Raw genomic sequence first — 17,285 nt, 5'->3', positions numbered from 1 at the left:
CCTCCTTCATACCCAAGAGGAAACAGAGAACCAGTACAGTGTTTAAAATGAAATCTCAGAGATGAATCCAGTGACAGAAATTGGTCTGAGTTGACCTGTGTCTTTCTTGAATTGATAACTGTGGTGAGGTGAAATGTATCTGCTGATTATATTAAGATAATTGGAGCCTACTCTGAAGGTGTGGTCAATCCCATTCAAACCCCATGCTGGGATGTCTGGAGTAGTATTAGTAAGGGTGAAGGGGACACGCTGTTGAAGAGACAACTAACAAATGTGCATTACAGGAGGGTATAGGGAGAGAGAGTGATTGAAGATAGGAGTTAGTTTTCTGGAATTAAGGAAGTCAGAATGGAAACTGATTCCGACCAGCATGCCTCCTTCTCATAGGGCTTATTTATACCTAGGGTGATTTTTGCTGTATCTAGGGTAGCTCTACACAAGCTTTCATAAGGAGTTCCTAAGAGTGTCTGGAATGGTGTGCTATGTTCTGCTCTTTCTAAACTAAAAATACTTGTAGTCAGTCTGGTGAAAAATTGTCAGATATATTGGAGTAGGAATTTCAGTGTTGCATGAAGATTGAACTATATGAATTTCAGGGCTTATTTAATCACTAGATTCAGGACCATTGTTATTGCCTAATGGTTCTTACCATTCACATTGCATTTATGCAGGCTTAAGGAATACTATCATCTTGTCAAGTAGATTAAAGATGAGAAAACAACATAATTATGGAGATGCAGATTCAGTACCATGAGGGATGCACAACAGAGCAGAGAGTCAAGAAAGGGGAGTTGACATACTTAGTTTAGGAAACAAGTGTTGCAGAAATCCTCCTTTTACCTTGAATCATTAAAAACTCCACTGACTCTAGAATACATAGAGGGCTTATTCTCTTTGCCATCATCTCTATTTATCTTTCCAATTTACTGACACTGGAACTGAGTAAAGAGTCACAAAAACATCCTAGTTCTATAAAATTGATATGGAAACCCTCCAGTAGTTTTTTTTTTTTTTTTTTTTTCTCCTCCAGTAGTTTTAAAGTGTCCATACTGCTGGTGTGCATAGCAACACAGATAGGTAATGACATTTTCACAGCTAAGTTTTAAAAGATAAAAGTCAAGCATAGGTTCCTTGTTTTAACATTTCTGAATTTTACCTAGTGGAAAAATGTCTTTGGATTTATTTGGGGGTTTTGATACTTCTACTTCCACAGATCTATTTCACCTATGTCAGGTACCCCTGTCTCAAAGCTGGCACTACAATAAATTTTTTATTCCCAAGATGATTTAGCACAGATTCCCAAATTCTTCATACAATTTATAGAGGAAAGTAAGAGAAAAAGATGATTATGACTGCTACTGGATTACCCAAATTTCAATTAAAATTCATGGGCAACTCCAATAATTCTTTGTTCTTTCCTTTGATCATTCTTGTTACTGTCTATAATCCTAATTCCAAGGCAACAGTTGCCAATGGTCAAGTAATAACTATTCATGTGTATGGATATATCACCTTAATTAGGACAGGAGTATATAAACTGTCATTGCTAGCCATGAGTTTTGATGGAGAGTATACATGATAACATTAAAGAAATATACACATTATTAATTAAAAGGGGTCTATGGGGGTGCCTGGCTGGCTCAATTGGTTAAGCACTGGACTATTGGCTTCAGCTCAGGTCATTATCTCATGGGTTGTGAGATCAAGCTCCACACTAGGGCACTCAGTGGGAGCTGGCTTGAAGATTCTCTCCCTATGCCCCTCCCTCAACTTGCTCACTCCCTTTGTCTCTCGAATAAATAAATAAATCCTTAAAAGGAGTATATGCATAAATGTTTACTTGAGGAAAAAAACAAAAATTGACTAATTAAATATTGATGAGCCAGAGATGTGAGACAATTTATTGTAATAGTTAGAGAATACCAATAAGATAAGAATATTCCTTTAGTGAAGATAAATAATTATGATGTCATTCAGTGGTTGGAGACATGAATCAATGCAGTTTGTCCTCCTATATATTTTTATTTTTAAGTAAATTATATTTATTCCTTCAGGTACTCCTGAACTTTGAAATCACATACCCTCTTAGTTCAAAGTGATTTAGTGATCATCTGTTTTAATACATCAATCTGAAATCATCATGGAATTCTTCAATTGACAATGAAATATTTCATTGCAAGATTTAAGAAATTATTAAATATCAATCAGAAAATACTGGATAATATAAAACTATGCTGCATTCTTCACTGAGGAATTTTCAAGTTAGGGCTTAATAATATGATATTCATGAAGAATTTTCCTATATACCAAATATAGGTCTCAGTATCACCTTTGCCATTCATCTGAGAATCATGTCTAATCACAAATATCCTGTTGCTCCAAAAGAAAATCATCTATGCAACTGTTTTTTTCTATCACTCATAAGATTTATGTAATTTTACTGTTTAGACTATGACCTTGTTTTTTGTCTACTTTTTGTTTTATGTCTCAAATAATTTGTGACTATATGTTTATTTCTTTATACTTTCAACATATATCTTGTAGATCACACGTATGCTGGGTTTCTTGTTAGTATGAATACTCAGTGAAAAATACATGTTCCCCATCTTATTTTTTTTGTTCCCCATCTTAATAAAAGAGATACTTACATATTCCACAGAAATAAATAAATAAATAAATAAATAAATAAATAAATAAATAAATAATTTCCCAGGTCAGATAAGGGCATTGAGTTCCAAAAACAGAGTTTGGGAATGATATAAAGGATGAAAATGAAAAAAAAAATGTGAAACTAAAAATAACAATGCAGAAATACCCATTATCTTTCCAGAACATCTAGACAGAGTGTCTAGGGCTGGCAATGGATTGTTTACAGGCATACATGAGGCAACGAGTTAAAATTATAAGCTTCTACTTTACCATACAACCATTTAGAAATACGGTGAATTTCCTATTCATGTCCAGAAATCTTTGTAAGAATAATGTTGCAGAATTTTCTTAGATTGTTTGTCTGTTTCCTTCGTTATATACATGAAAACCACTGAAATCAGCAAAACTTGAGAGTGAAGAATGTATATAACACCCTAGAGCCTCTGGGAAATTAAACTACTGGCTGATAAAGTATCTCCTTCTTATTCTTGGCAGGATAACCTGCAAATGCAAGCACCTGAGGCAGTTATTTCTCTTTCTTATCATTATTTTAATAACTACTTGAAGGCAAAAACTGTTTAAAGTGAGTACTGTTCAAAGAAAAACATGCTTCCTCTATCAAATATTCTCAGCAGCACACTCCCCAACAGATACTAAAAGTCAGTAGCCTACTTTTATCCAAATTTAGTAACATAATTTCAAACATAATATCATACATTGGGAGAATGTTAGTTAGAAAATAAAAATGTGAGACAAAGCATAGTACCTGGCATGCCATTACCCCAGTTCATGTTAGATATTCAGTCAATCCTTTAATTTCTGGCCTCGTTTTCTAGGCTTTATATGTGAGCCTATCATTAGATGTCAAAGAAGTTGATTCGGTGCATAGTAAAATTTGATAACATATTTGTAAAGTAGTATCTAAAGATAAAACTCTCAAGAGTGAAAGCTGAGAAAATTATATAACTTCAAAGATAGGTAGTAAAAATATTATGGAAGAGTCACTTATGGAAGATATAAGAAGCTACATTGTAGACTGCATAGGGTCAAGTGATAGCATGGATTCTACTTAATACCTTATGATTTGCATCCTACATCTTCCTACTAATCTGCTAGTTTCCATGGATACTAGGGCTTTCTGACAACACAGATGATTAAAAACTGACCCTTTATTTGTACATTATTTTGAATCTGTCTTCCTTGAGCCTCCTGAGGGAAATGAAAAGTCATAAGATATTGTTACTGTCTTCAACAACTTCCATACGAGAAACAAATATGTACATATAGATTGTGAACATATTACTCTTTCTAGTGATATATGTTTCTTTGCTCAAGTTAGAAGTTGATTTCATAAGGATTATTCCAGAAATACATGTGATCCTAAAGTACTCTCTGCTGTAATTTCAGTAGATTACCCAGAATACGGGTGCGTATCCCCTGGGTTTTCACACAGTATACAACAGGGTTGAGAACAGGAGGAATCAATAGGTATACATAACCCATGATAATGTGCACCATGGGTGGAACATGTTTCCCAAAGCGATGGATAATGGATACCCCCAGCATAGGGATATACACCAGCAGCACAGCACAGATGTGGGACACACAAGTGTTAAGGGCCTTGAATTGTTCTTCCTTGGAGGCAATGCCTTGAACAGTGATCAGAATCTTCAAATAAGAGAAGAGGATGAGTACAGAGTCTGCTCCAAAGGTGATGAGAATGATGATGAGGCCATAGATGCTATTTATTCGGTGGTCAGAACAGGAGAGCTTAATGATATCTGGATGTAGGCAGTATGAGTGGGAGAGCACATTAGCCTTACAAAAGCTGAGTCGTTTAATGAGAAAGGGTCCTGGGAGGATGACAGCCACAGCCCGTAGCAGAAGCCCCACACCTATCTTGGTGGTGGTGGACTCAGTCAAAATAGTAGTGTACCTGAGTGGGTTGGAGATGGCCACATAGCGGTCAAAAGCCATGGTGAGGAGGATGCCTGACTCCATTAAGGAAAACACATGAATGAAGAACATCTGGGTGAGGCAGGCATCAAAGTCTATTTCACAAACTTTAAACCAGAAAAGCTGGAGCAGGGTGGGTAGGGTGGCAGTGCAGAGTCCCAGGTCAGTAGCAGCCAGCATGGAGAGAAAAAAGTACATGGGGGCATGAAGTGACTGTTCCACCCGAATAACCACCAGGATGATGATGTTCCCCATTAGGGCAACCAGGTAGAGGGCACAAAACAAAATGGAAATCACTGGATGTGAGTCTTCCAGACCAGGGAAACCACTCAGAAGAAAGGGTCTGTAGGTACTACTATTGAAAAAGACCATGGTGTATCATTTGAAGTAATCAGTAGTCTTTGTGGCTAGAGTAAAACTGTCTGGATTAGCACACCATCACCATGATCCTTATGGCATGAAGTTCACATTCTGTGCATATGCTGTTGACTACATAAATTTCCTTCACCACCTATTCAAAGCTGTCATCAAAGAGAAACATGAAGACACTAGTAAACTTTCAGTTGAGAGATCATAATAAGAGACTCATATCAGCTACTTAATTTCCACATATAACCCTATTTTTAATCAAGATATGAAATATCATATGGAAATGTTGTCTCTGAATTTTTCTAACATTTTCTAACTTGAAGTGTGGTATGGTTGCTAGGAGAGGACAATCTAAAATTAGTTCAGTGACTAAAGTCTAGGGAGATAGGTGGTAAGTAGAAAAACCTCTCCAGTATTCTTATGCTTATGTTCCCTCTTGAGGCCATTAAGGGAATTGAGGGCTTAAAGGAGGAAAGTGTGAATGTCCTCCATATAGAAATCTTACCTTTGCAGAGAGAACAGCCTCATATCCCTGATTAAATAGAGTCTTTCTCAAAATATAATCCCAGGGTACTGGGGAGATGATACTGACTCTATTGTTACTGTATCTTTATTCTCTCTTAACTTCATCTTGAAAGTGTGGACCAAAGAACAAGACTGGAGTCCAGGAAGTCAATATTCTATTTGTCATCTGACACTAGTTACATGATGATCACTAAATAGCTTCTGATCTCTGAACTAAGTCTTTTTTAAATTTTAAAATATTTAAGCGATGTGGAGTTAAGTAAGTGTTCTTCTAAGTGCTTTTGCAAGGAGGATCTATTTGGTTAAGTTTATAAATTTATTTTTAACAAATAAGTGTTTAAAAAATGAGTATGAGCTCACAATACCACCCATCCTAGAAACTGCCCTCTGAAGTCAAAATATAGAGTGAACCAGATTACTCTGCTACAGAATACAAAGTTCATGTGTTGAGGAAAGCACCTTGGGAGAGAATATTTGAGGTCATATTTAAAAGATCCTAAATAAGAAAAAAAGTGCCACACAGGGGGCTTTGTGGTGAAAAAGGAGAATTCCAGAAAGAGAAAAAAACCATGAGCAAAGGCGATGATGAAAAGTCTTGGAATTTAGAATAATTTGCAGAAAAATTTAGGGTATCAATAAACCCTTGATATGAGAAGCACTATGAAACAGGATTGAAAAAGCAAGTCATTTTAAGAAGTTCTGATATTATTCCTGAATAAATGGAAGAGTACTATTTTTTAAATATTTTATTTAAATTCAATTTACAACATACAGTATAATACTCCGTGCTCACCCCATCAAAGGCACTAAATTTTGAATGAGTATATGTGTGTGTTTTTGAGAGGGTCAATGGAGTAATCATGTTCATATTTCTAAAGCTGATTCTAGTTGCATTGCGGTCAATTAATTGCATGGCAACATTTTATTATTCTCAGCAAGGTTATTTCCCTGTTTGGGAAACTGGGGTGTACCGTAGCTAACTTCTACTGAGGGGAATAACACCATACCTCTGGGATTATAATACTTTTAAAGATCATCTCCATAAATTATATGCAACTCTTGTGAACAAAATTCTCATCCATTCATATTTTTCTGGTGAAGTATCAAGTTTTTAGAAGGAAAGTGACTTTCTTCAGAAAAAGCTATTAAGCAGCAAGACAGAGTTGTGATTCCGTGGAGGAAAGAAAATGCAGTCCATGAATTTTGCCATCCTGGTGCTGATTTTCTGAATGAACCCCCTAAGTTCAAACAAAGAAAATCATGGATTCTGCATGGTTCAGTGGCTGTATCATCTGGGGCAAGTAATTTAAGCTCTTTGAACTTAGGTTTTTACCTCTGCATTATGGATAGTAACAGTAATGATATCTATAACATAGGAATTCTGTGAGAAATAGATGAGATGATTCATATTAAGAATTTATAACCCAGTCTGGTACATAGAATCTTCTGAGAAATACTGGTTTTACTAACACTATTTCTCAAGAAAGTGCCACGTACTTATCTGCTATATTAAAGGAAATAGATAAGCTGTCTGAGTCTGTGTTGAGTCTGTGTACAGGAACAATTAGGAATTGAGGGTCATACATTTCATAAAGACAATCCCATGAATTCTTCCTATAACGATGGCATGGCATTTCCTTCCTACTTACTGATGATTGGTTGCTTGCATCTAACATCTCCTTTGCTCATTTTGTGAATCTAGTGAGTAGGGGAACATTTGCATCTTTAGGAAGAGTACAGTTAACCAAAACCTCAAAAGAAAGCAGTGTTCCCCAGGCCTTGGTCTCATTACACAAATAGATCTAAAGAAGTAAAACCTATGGGTAGGAATGACCTTTAAAACATCTCCTTTCCTAGAATTTCAGTTAGAAACAAGAGAGGCACCTGATTTTCCACCCTACGTAGTATTCAGTACTTTAGGATCATAAGCATAAAAAAATCCTAAAATTATGTCTAGGAGCAGGCAGTTAATGAACTCTGAGTTCTCTCTCTGTGTGTGCATGTGTGTGTTTGCCAGCCAGTATTTGAATTATTTTGATGTTTCCCCATGAGAATCATTTCTAACTCCCATAAGAATCATGAGTCGTTCCCAATATCCATTAAATTTTTTGTCTATATTCTTTTACCACATTATAAGACATAAGTAAATCTCATTTTTATACCACTCTGTGTAGTATTTTTCTGTCCTAAGTAGGATTTCAATTCACATCACTTATGAGAACTGCTATGCAATTAACATTTGATTCTGTGGATAGTATCAAATGAACTATACGGGCTAGTTTTTACTACATTATTTAACTAATTGTAGAATACATATGCAAGGTCTTTTGCTTGCTTTTTTCACATGTTAATCTATTTTTTCTCTATATCTGTGTTTATGAGAGAGGTGACAGTTGCTTAACTGACTGCATAGGCACATACACATGAGAGAAATAGAAAAGGAAAAAAGAAAGAATGAAAAGGAAAAAAGCCACAAGCAAACCTATAGTAATGCCAGGTAACATTGATGCTGATCTGATCATATAATATTAATTGAGAAAGATTGCAATACTTGAAAAATTGTAAGTACTATGAAGTGAGCTGAAAAGACTTTCACTTTAAATATGAATTGATATAGTTAATAATAATGGTAACAGTGTTGATGATGATGATAATCATAGTGACAGCATTGATTATAGTCAATAAGAAAAAGAACCCTCAGCAAGAGTTTAAGTTTCTTCTTTCTGTGTCTATATGATAACACAGGGCAGGAATACAGGTTTTGCTGTCTATGAAGTGTGTTGACTATTGACCCTCAAGAAAGGAGAGAGGAAAATGTAGGGAATGGATAGCAAATGTTGCAGTGATTGATTGGATATGAAATTGAGCACAAAATGTCTAAGAAGAAAATGGTCTAAAAGTGGTACCCTTCAAAGTGATCCATTCTTAAATGAATAAGTAATCAGAGTGTATGTCAGTCCAGACATCATGAAAATGATACATACTAACAGTGGTACCTAAGACATCAAAGTCAAAGACAGTGCAGGATTATATGTTAATAAAGACATAAGCAAAAGACAAAAGGAGGGGATAATGACTTGAAGCAAATATCAAATAAAACAAATGATCACTTTCATAAATTTAGCCAAGGGAATGAACATATGTTATAAAAATGTCCTATGTCCCATTCGATTGAAAAAAGCGCAATAATCATCCTCACATGACAGCCTGGCTTAGAGATGTGTGATGCAATCTTCATTAATTTATAAAGTTTAAAAAATGTTGTCATTCTCCTAATAATTAAAACTTTAAAGATTTTCATGAGAACAATTCAAGAATGCAATTCTATCACATCTGTGGATTAAGAAGACTGGCTAATATTTTACTGGGTTCATTGCATTTTTAAAGATGGTTTATCTACCTTTTGATCCTGGAGTTACTCACATGAATATGTAAGTTTTTGTATCCTTGACATCTGGATGATTATCTGCAGAATGAAACACAGCATTATTACTTCATTGTTCAGAGTGTGAAAATGAGTAAAAGAATCTTTATTTACAATGGAGCCAGGAATATCTGAAGAGGGTGCTCTCACGCAGCTGACATATGTTGCAGCCTGCATAACCTGCAAAGAGAATTATTTTGAAAGGGTAGGACACTTTTCACAAGGAATTTTATCTCCTGCTATTCAGAAAAGGAAGGAAGATTCCCTGTCCCCTGGCCCCACCTTAGCAATAACACACTAACCACTGCTGGCAGCCAATGAGAATTCAGCACAACCTCCAACTCTCCTTCTCCCTGAACTTTTTTTTTTATTAATAAATTTATTTTTTATTGGTGTTCAATTTGCCAACATACAGAATAACACCCAGTGCTCATCCCGTCAAGTGCCCCCCTCAGTGCCTCCCTGAACTTTTATACATACAGCCCTCCCCAATGTCCTCCTGAAACTGAATAAAAACTTACGTTGTCTTGGTTTCTTCAGACCTGCCTATGGTTTGCCAGTGTTTGCTTCTCCCAACTTGTAATTTCTCCACTATTCCTTTTGAAACTCATTTTGCTGCTAAAACAACTGGCCATTTTATTTTTAAGGTTGACATTACCCAGGTACAGTGAACACTGTCTCCCCTTAAGTCGGCCTATCCATGTGGCTTGTGTGTGTGTGCACCTCCCGTTAGTGTCTTGGGTAAAGTTGGAAAAAGGCAGGGAAGAGAGCCTTCAGGACACAGATCAGGATCAAATGAAAGCCTCCTCTGCCTAATGGAATAGGCATAAATTCAAGTAGCGAATATACAAAACAAAATGAGCCTTAAGAAGTAAAGACTAACATCTGAAGTAGTACACAAATGAGATCCACGGTGCCTTGCCTTACCTCACCATGGGTTCTGTGGGGATGAGGATGAGCAGCCACCTCACCCCGGGAGGCCTTCAGTTCTTTCAGGGTCTTATAGCTTTTCCAGATGAGCTCAGCTATGGACATGTTTTCTAATATTGACTCCCATAGGCATAGAAGACAATGGGCTCCCCACAGTGTCAGGGAAAGAAGCTATTGGGAATTAGAGATTAGGTTCAGAACTCATTCTAAGTCTTTAGACTTAACACTTTAGTAACAGAACAATCTAAGATGGGGGTCAAATGGAGATAAATCCTCCCAAATGTCTCTGGAGACTGCCCCTCACCAGGATTGCTGGAGCCTCAGAAGTTTTTTATTTTTATTTTTCAAAGTACTGTGTATACATTAGGAAAGAAAAGGTAGTCTCTAGTCCATTTATTTTTATTTTTATTTTCATTTTTATTTCTGTGAGAGACAGAGAGAGAGAGAGAGAGAGAGAGAGAGAGAGAATGCATGCATGGGGCGGAGGGGTAGGTGCAGGTGTATAGGGAAAGAGAATATTCCAAGCAGATTCCTTGCTCAGCCCAGAGCCCAAGGTGGGGCTCAATCCCACAACCCTGAGATCATGACATGAGCTAAAATCAAGAATTGGAGCTTAACTGGCTACGTTACCCAGGAGCCCTTAGTCTCTTTATTTTAAATAAAGCCTTTTTAATTTCTTAACACAGTTGATCTCTACATCTGCCCCTCAGAATTTTAAAAGTTCGTAAGGAGACCTTAACTGGATTCAATCAGATAAGACTATCCAGATGGTTTTAGCATCTTATTCTCTCAAGGCTTTGTCTTTGGAATAACTCCTAATGTGGGAATGTGAGTGGAAAATCCATCCCAAGGGTGGGGATGGGGGTGCGATAAGGAGCCTGAGATTGCCCAGGCCCAACGGTGGGGTCAGTCGGGTGTCACCTCCTCTTGACCTCCTTTAACACTCCATCCCTTGTGATGGGCTCTTACAATCTCACTTGCTCCCTCTTCTGCAATATGCCCTAGCAGTGAGCAGGAGTTTCACTGGTATGGGGTTGGTGATGTCCATCAGACATTTGGGGACTCTCTGCCTGCATTAAAAACAGATGTCACAGCAACAGTATAGGCACATGGAAGAGAAAACATAGATTATGATAATTGTTGCCAAAATAATTAAAAAATCCAAGACACCATGATCCAAACCACTGATGTATTAAGTCCCCTAGGTCAGGAGTCAGATCATTCAGGGCATTCACTTATGTCCTCAAGTAATGTAATAAAGATGATATATTGGCAGACTCATGATATATAAACACATAGAATTATGTTTGGATAATTGCACAGATGAGACAGTGAAAATATCCATGTCCATGTTACTCTGGAGGACAGTTTTTGTCATTGGGAACTTTTTAGTTCTCAATAAAGACAGGCTTTGCTGGCTATCATTTACTTTTTGGAGTGAATTTAGTAGGGCCATCTATATGTGCTATAGTACCTCCCAGGCCAGGGGAGGGAACAAAGACAGTGGCCAAATGATCGTACAGTGAAAATCCCAAAGTACCCCCTTGGCCTTGAGAAAGAGAGGTTGGCAGCTTTAGGGACCTAGCTAGGTTGTACATAGCAGGCATGTGAGCCAGGGGAGACAGTACTGTCAGCTGGGAGATCCATTCGGGGTGTGACATGCCAAAAAAGACCCCCATTTTCTCCCTTCCTTCAGACACATGGGTGTTCCCTTCCTGATAGAGTATGCTTGCATAGTTCTGGTTCACAGCAGGACAACAAGATCTCAGTGAAAGCTGAGTAGTTCTCCCTCACCCAGCTGTGAAGTAACTCACATCTCCTGGTGGGCCAGCCCACTGCAAATTCTAATAGGTAATACCTTTCCCAGGCACATGGAAACTTGGTGCTCTTGGCAACATAGCACATTGATCCACATAGAGTAGGGAGTGAGTGGTTGCCATCTCCTGCAGTGTGCATTGCTTTATGGTGTTGAGTATCCTGGCCGAGGTGCCCATTCTAGCAAATGGGGCAATAGGCCTCACTGGTTGATTATTTGATTATTCAGGTGTATGAAAACGGAATAGTATTTTAGCCCTCCCAGCAAAAGTGGTTTATTGTCAGTAATTTAATATGCTGCTTTAATATTGCATTCTTCCTATCTACCCTGCTACTTATAGATAATAGGAGAGCATGGAACCTCCATTCAATGCTTTGTTCTTTTGCTTGGTCTTGTGTATAAAGACCTTTGAAGTGTGACCTCCGATCCTTATGTATTTGATGAGGCTATCTATACATGATACTGAGCTTTTAAAATTCCCTTATGGAGACTGTCCTGTTTATAGGGTGACAGCTGAAATTTTGGGATAGGCCAGACACTGTGTTTACACAAACAAAAGAATATTTGGAATCCTTACCCAGAGGAATGGGGCCAAATTCACTAATTTATTATTCCTGCACCAGTTAGGAACTCTGGTGGATTGCCAGACTCCTTTGGCAGCGCCTTGGGTGTTGTTCAGAAAACACATTGTTACTGCATCAATCGAATCACTCTTCTAGGGCAATATGGCATCCTTGGCAATATGCCATTCCATGCTGGACTATAGTGTCTGTTTTCCCTTTGCAATAATTTGCTGAATCTAATGTAGAATCAGTTCCTAGAGCTTGTACCCAAGCTAGGGCAGCAGCTTCCTGATGGCCAGTGAATGTCATCACCTTATAAGCTGAGAAATGGAAAACAGTGAGGACTCCTTCAGGACACTGCAGGTACTCAAATATCTTCTATATATTCTGACCACGCAAGGATTTATTCATGATCACCTATCCTTCTGCTTCCCATTTTTCATGCCTGGGGGTTAGTCCTTTTAGAAAAGTCCAACCAACTTATCAGAAGTCTAGGATAATTACTACTTAAATTTTCCTTCTTTATTAGAGGAGTGGGGCACATTGTCCATTTCACTGTCAATTACCACAGCATCGTCTCCTTTATTCTGTTCACTTTCCCATGGATTCCACCTCTTAGTACCAAATCAGGCTTTGATAAGAACCCTCAAACTTTAATCCATGGCAGTCTGCACCCTCTTTGCTCTGCAAAATGGCACCCTAAGTTCTCCAACACATTATTCTGTTCTCCCACTTTGACTGTAACTCCAAAACCAGCAGAGTCATGGACAACTATATGTCCTTTTCTAACCTAAGCTCTTTCTCCAACTTTCTAGCTCAAATTTCAGCCTCTAGCTGGGCATCAGTGGCTGCTAATCTGCCCAGAGTAGATTCCTACTCACAGTGGCTGTCATTATTCCCATAGGTCAGTACATGTAATTCCTCAAACAAAGGCATTAGACCAAGAGATGTTCTCTGGGTGCCCCTGTATTCCCATGTGATCCACAAGTATCTGACATTGGGCCACCCCTCCCCACACAGAGGTCAATGGCCAACTCCAGATTTCCATGCTGACACCTCTTCTCCACGACCCACTTCCCCCATCTCCTGGACGGATCGTCAATTGTTAGTTTACACACTGGCCTCAAACATGGACAGAAAGAAGAAACTAAAGAAAGAGGCAGATACTGCACAAGTAGGTGACATGTTTAGTAAGCAGGGGAACTTACGTATGAGACTACTATTTGGTGGTCACAAGATGAGTTGGTCTCTACACCTACACAAGGGAATCTTTAAAGTTTATATAGAAGCCTTCATGATGTTTGGTCCTATATAACACCCAGGTAGTCTCAGCAACACACTGCTCTGTCAAGGCTGAGTCATTGGAAGAAATCCTAGTGCAGGAATGGTGGGCAGAATGTATATTTCCAATACAGTGGAGCAGGTGAGGAGCATGTGATGCCTGGGTCTAGCTCATTAGCTCATGGGTTAACCACTGGTGGAGTCTTCTTAAGGACTTCTTCCAAAAATATGAACACAAAATTGATAATAAAACAATTATGTGTTTTATCTCCCCTGAAGTACATCTTCTAGACTTTTTCTATATAATTCCAAGATTTTTCAACATATGTCATGTTTGGCATATCTATCAAAAATAGAGGTGTAGTGGGACACTGGATGGCTCAGTTGGTGGTAGCGACTGTTTGTTGAGCTCATTTCAGGCCTAGATCTCTTAGCTATGACTTTGAGCCCTGCACTGGGCTCCAACAAGGCAGGGATCGTACCTAATAAAAAAAAAAAAAAAAAATATATATATATATATATATATATATATATATAGTGCATAACAAATTTTTTAAAGAATTTATTTATTTATTTATTTATTTATTTATTTATTTATTTATTTGAGAGAGAGAGAGAGAGACAGAGAGTATGAGCAGGGAAAGAGGCACAGGGAGAGGGAGAAAGAAAATCTGAAGCAGACTCTGGGCTGAGTATGTGGAGCTCAACATAGGGCTCTATCTCACTATCCTTAGATCATGACCTGAGCTGAAGTCAGGAGTCAGACCCTTAACCCACTGAGCTACCAAGACATCCAAATAGTAACAGATGTTAAAGCTTTTTTTGCAGGGTAGTGTTCATAGCAGTAGATGTGTGTAGTTTTGTCTTTCTTTTTTCTTTACTTCTTTTCTATTCCTAGCACACTTGCATAAAAAATTGATCATACATTTTCCAAATCAGTGTAACAATAAAAATAATATACATACCCAGGTACTAGAAAATGGTTAAGTGAATGAAGGAACATGAAATCAATGATATATTTTGTGACTATTAAAATTATAATTGTGTTGGAGAGGATGTGGAGAAAGGGGAACACTCCTGCACTGTTGGTGGGAATGTGAACTGGTGCAGCCACTCTGGAAATCTGTGTGGAGGTTCCTCAAAGAGTTAAAAATAGAGCTACCCTAAGACCCAGCAATTGCAGTGCTGGGGATTTACCTCAAAGATGAAGTGAAAAACCAAGACCCCTGCACGCCGATGTTTCTAGCAGCAATGTCCACAATAGCCAAACTGTGGAAGGAGCCTCAGTGTCCATCGAAAGATGAGTGGATAAAGAAGATGTGGTTTATGTATACAATGGAATATTACTCAGCCATTAGAAATGAGGAATACCCACCTTTTGCTTCAACGTGGATGGAACTGGAGGGTATTATGCTGAGTGAAGTAAGTCAATTGGAGAGGGACAAACATTGTATGGTTTTCATTCATTTGGGAAATACAGAAAATAGTGAAAGGGATTATAGGAGAAAGGAAAGAAAATGAGTGGGAACTGGCTTTTTTTTCAGTAGATCTCAAAGCTCTTTCTTCTTACTTCATCAACAATTATATATCCTTCAGACATAACATATACAGGTAGTTTTCCTGAGTATGAAGAATTGGAAAAGGAGAATTAACTTACAATCCCTCCCTTTCATGTACTTCTTTCAGTACCACAGCCTAGAATTGACTTTCACATCCTAGATTAGAACAAATCTTAAAAAACCTGGGTTTTCCTTAAGTCTGTATTGTGCTGTATGGCTTCTGGGGAAATAGACGATACGACAGTGTTCCAAATAGGATCCAGGCTGCCTGCCTTCTTAACTTTCTTAAACCTTACTGCAAAAGCCTCAAAGAACATCTGAATTGCTCATTCAGGCGGGAGGAGCAAGATGGTGGAAGAGTAGGGTCCCCAAGTCACCTGTCTCCAACCAAATTACCTAGAAAACCTTCAAATTATCCTGAAAATCTATGAATTCGGCCTGAGAATTAAAGAGAGACCAGCTGGAACGCTACAGTGAGAAGAGTTCGTGCTTCTATCAAGGTAGGAAGACGGGGAAAAAGAAATAAAGAAACAAAGGCCTCCAAGGGGGAGGGGCCGCGAGGAGCCGGGCTAAGGCCGGGGCGAGTGTCCCCAGGACAGGAGAGCCCCGTCCCGGAGGAGCAGGAGCTGCACCGACCTTCCCGGGCGAAAGGGGCTCGCGGGGAGTTGGAGCAGGACCCAGGAGGGCGGGGATGCCCTCGGGCTCCCCGGGACAGTAACAGCAACTGCGCGCCCAGGAGAGTGCGCCGAGCTCCCTAAGGGCTGCAGCGCGCACGGCGGGACCCGGCGGGACCCGGAGCAGCTGAAGGGGCTCGGGCGGCGGCTCCGCGGAGGGGGCTGCGCGGCCCCGGGAGCAGCTCGGAGGGGCTCGGGCAGAGGAAGAGGCTCCGTGCGGAGGGGGCTGCGCGGTTCCAGGAGCAGCTCGGAGGGGCTCGGGCGGCGGCTCCGTGGAGGGGGCTGCGCGGCCCGGGAGAGTGAATCCACCAGCGCAGGCCCCGGAGCACAGGGCGCCGGGACACAGCCCAGGATCCCGCCTCCCCCGGGACAGGCAGAGGCCGGGAGGGCCCAGGACAGCAAGGACGCTCCTGCCCCGAGTTGAGCAGATCAGCGGCCCCGCCCCGGAGCCTCCAGGCCCTGCAGACGGAGTTCCTGCCGGAGCTGAATCCAGGTTTCCAGAGCTGCCCCGCCACTGGGGCTGTTCCTCCTGCGGCCTCACGGGGTAAACAACCCCCACTGAGCCCTGCACCAGGCAGGGGCACAGCAGCTCCCCCAAGTGCTAACACCTGAAAATCAGCACAGCAGGCCCCTCCCCCAGAACACCAGCTAGACTGACAACTTCCAGGAGAAGCCAAGGGACTTAAAGAACACAGAATCAGAAGATACTCCCCCGTGGTTCTTTTATTTTTTTTTGTTTTTGTTTTTGTTTTTGTTTTTGTTTTGTTTTGCTTTTTGATTTGTTTCCTTCCCCCACCCCCTTTTTTTCTCCTTTCTTTTTTTCTCTTTTTCTTCTTTTTTTTTCGTTTTTTTTCTTCCCTTTTTTTTCTCTTTCTCTTTTCTTTCCTTCTTTCTCTCCTCTCTTTTTCTCTTTTTCCCAATACAACTTGCTTTTGGCCACTCTGCACTGAGCAAAATGACTAGAAGGAAAACCTCACCTCAAAAGAAAGAATCAGAAACAGTCCTCTCTCCCACAGAGTTACAAAATCTGGATTACAATTCAATGTCAGAAAGCCAATTCAGAAGCACTATTATACAGCTACTGGTGGCTCTAGAAAAAAGCATAAAGGACTCAAGAGACTTCATGACTGCAGAATTTAGAGCTAATCAGGCAGAAATTAAAAATCAATTGAATGAGATGCAATCCAAACTAGAAGTCCTAACAACGAGGGTTAACGAGGTGGAAAAACGAGTGAGTGACATAGAAGACAAGTTGATGGCAAAGAGGGAAACTGAGGAAAAAAGAGACAAACAATTAAAAGACCATGAAGATAGATTAAGGGAAATAAACGACAGCCTGAGGAAGAAAAACCTACATTTAATTGGTGTTCCCAAGGGCGCCGAAAGGGACAGAGGGCCAGAATATGTATTTGAACAAATTCTAGCTGAAAACTTTCCTAATCTGGGAAGGGAAACAGGCATTCAGATCCAGGAAATAGAGAGATCCCCCCCCTAAAATCAATAAAAACCGTTCAACACCTCGACGTTTAATAGTTAAGC

At 39.6% G+C, this 17,285-nt stretch overlaps 1 protein-coding gene across 1 annotated transcript; it reads right to left on the bottom strand.

The window, feature by feature from the left end:
• Positions 1 to 4,029: 4,029 nt before the first annotated feature.
• Positions 4,030 to 4,977, bottom strand: LOC140615285 (olfactory receptor 51L1-like). Its single transcript, XM_072795201.1, has one exon. The coding sequence runs from the start codon at positions 4,975 to 4,977 to the stop codon at positions 4,030 to 4,032; it is 948 nt and encodes a 315-aa protein (XP_072651302.1).
• Between the last annotated feature and the right edge of the window lie 12,308 nt (positions 4,978 to 17,285).

Source organism: Canis lupus, chromosome 23 (genome assembly GCF_048164855.1).
Source record: "Canis lupus baileyi chromosome 23, mCanLup2.hap1, whole genome shotgun sequence".
Lineage (NCBI taxonomy): Eukaryota > Metazoa > Chordata > Mammalia > Carnivora > Canidae > Canis > Canis lupus.
This window is presented reverse-complemented; position numbering and strand designations above follow the sequence as displayed.